Source organism: Myotis davidii, unplaced genomic scaffold (assembly GCF_000327345.1).
Source record: "Myotis davidii unplaced genomic scaffold, ASM32734v1 scaffold174, whole genome shotgun sequence".
In the NCBI taxonomy this organism is placed as follows: Eukaryota; Metazoa; Chordata; class Mammalia; order Chiroptera; family Vespertilionidae; genus Myotis; species Myotis davidii.
In genome coordinates, this window is record NW_006289087.1 from 654,896 (window position 1) to 656,351 (window position 1,456).

The following is a 1,456-nucleotide window of genomic DNA, read 5'->3' on the forward strand; positions in this document are numbered from 1 at the left end:
TAGGGAGACCAACTTTCCTAGCGCTTACAGGGGAAATGATCTTTCTACCTTTTTTTTTAAACATAGGATAACTTTATATTATTAAAAATACTCATTTTTGTCACCAACCATTGGTAGCTATTTTCTGATAAAAAAGAAGATAAACACTTTCTTTTGAACTAGAGGAAAAACAATGTTTTTGATCATTGAAAACATTCCCTCTCCTTGAAACAAAACCACAAGAGTTTAACTCACCATCATCTTCTCCTGAAAGAGAAAATAATAGACAAAGTTTTAGAAAATGTCTTACAAAGTTCTGATTCTAATCCTATTAATCTTAATATGGGATGGAACTTCACTGTGTTAAACTATCATTATTCATGAACCTTGGTCAGTGTGTAGTTATCCTGCAAATGAAACTTAATAAGAATACAGGACAAAAAGCACAAGGTTTTCACGTTTCATACAATAGATAATACCAGAAAGCAACTAAAAATAATCAGAAAGATCACTCGTTTCGATAATGAGCTAACAACTAGACAAAGTCCCTGCTTCAGTCACCACGTCCAGGACGCTCCCTGCACACTGTGGTTTCCATAAAGGAATGCTTCCGTCTTAAATGGCTGCTCCCGCCGGGCCGGTGTGGCTCAGCAGTTGGGCGTCGACCCCATGCGCCAAGAGGTCCCAGGTTTGATTCCTGGTCAGGCACGTGCCCAGGTTGCGGGCCTGGTTCCCGGTGGTGGGTGTACAGGAGGCGGCTATCGATGTTTCTCTCACATCCATGCTTCTCTCTCTCTCTCCCCGCCCTCTCCTTTCCTCTCTGAAGTCAATACAAATATATATTTAAAAAAAAAAAAAGAGCAACTTCATTCTTCATGGAGCTGCCTTCTCCCTCGCGCAGCCTTGCCTCCCTCCTTCCTGTTCCTGCTTCTCTCCTCTCCTCCCTCTGTCTTTTCTGTAGAGCAGGCTCTTCCCTCCTCCTCGCTCCAGCAGTTCCACGACTCTATTTGGCTCCCCAGGAAACTGCCGATAGATGATGACTCACACGTTCTAACGCATTTTCCACAAAGCCCCTGGCTTAGGGCTGGCCCATAGCAGGTGCTCAATAAAAACATGTCGAAACCTTGAGCCTTAACTCTGAGTGTTTCATACACTTTCAATCATTCAAATTAAGCAAAACATAAAACAGTTGAAAACGTTCTCAAGTGAAGTTTAGTTATAAAGACATTTTATCAACAATCTCTAAAAGCATGGAAATGTACTTTAAAACCCACCTCGGCTGGGTGCCAGCGGGTTTAAAGGACGATAAACAGACCGAGGCCTGAAAACACACAAAACTCAGAGGTGAGACGGTTTGCGTTTGTCATGTACTCCCCGCCCTCCGTCCGCCCTCCCCTTCCGTCCTCCATCCTCCCCTCCCCCCGTCCCCGTGGTTACTTGAAGCAGTTCTCTTCATAGATGCTGTTCCACACCCTCC

At 44.0% G+C, this 1,456-nt stretch overlaps 1 protein-coding gene across 1 annotated transcript in view; it reads right to left on the minus strand.

Moving 5' to 3' along the window:
* Positions 1-1,456, minus strand: part of ERO1B (endoplasmic reticulum oxidoreductase beta) — a 23,692-nt gene that overhangs the window by 11,320 nt on the left and 10,916 nt on the right. Inside the window, exons 8-10 of the mRNA XM_006761307.2 lie at positions 1,417-1,452; positions 1,254-1,300; positions 235-246 (exon numbers count right to left, since the gene is read on the minus strand). Coding sequence (XP_006761370.1) covers positions 235-246; positions 1,254-1,300; positions 1,417-1,452 — 95 coding nt within the window. The remainder of the gene's footprint in view (positions 1-234; positions 247-1,253; positions 1,301-1,416; positions 1,453-1,456) is intronic.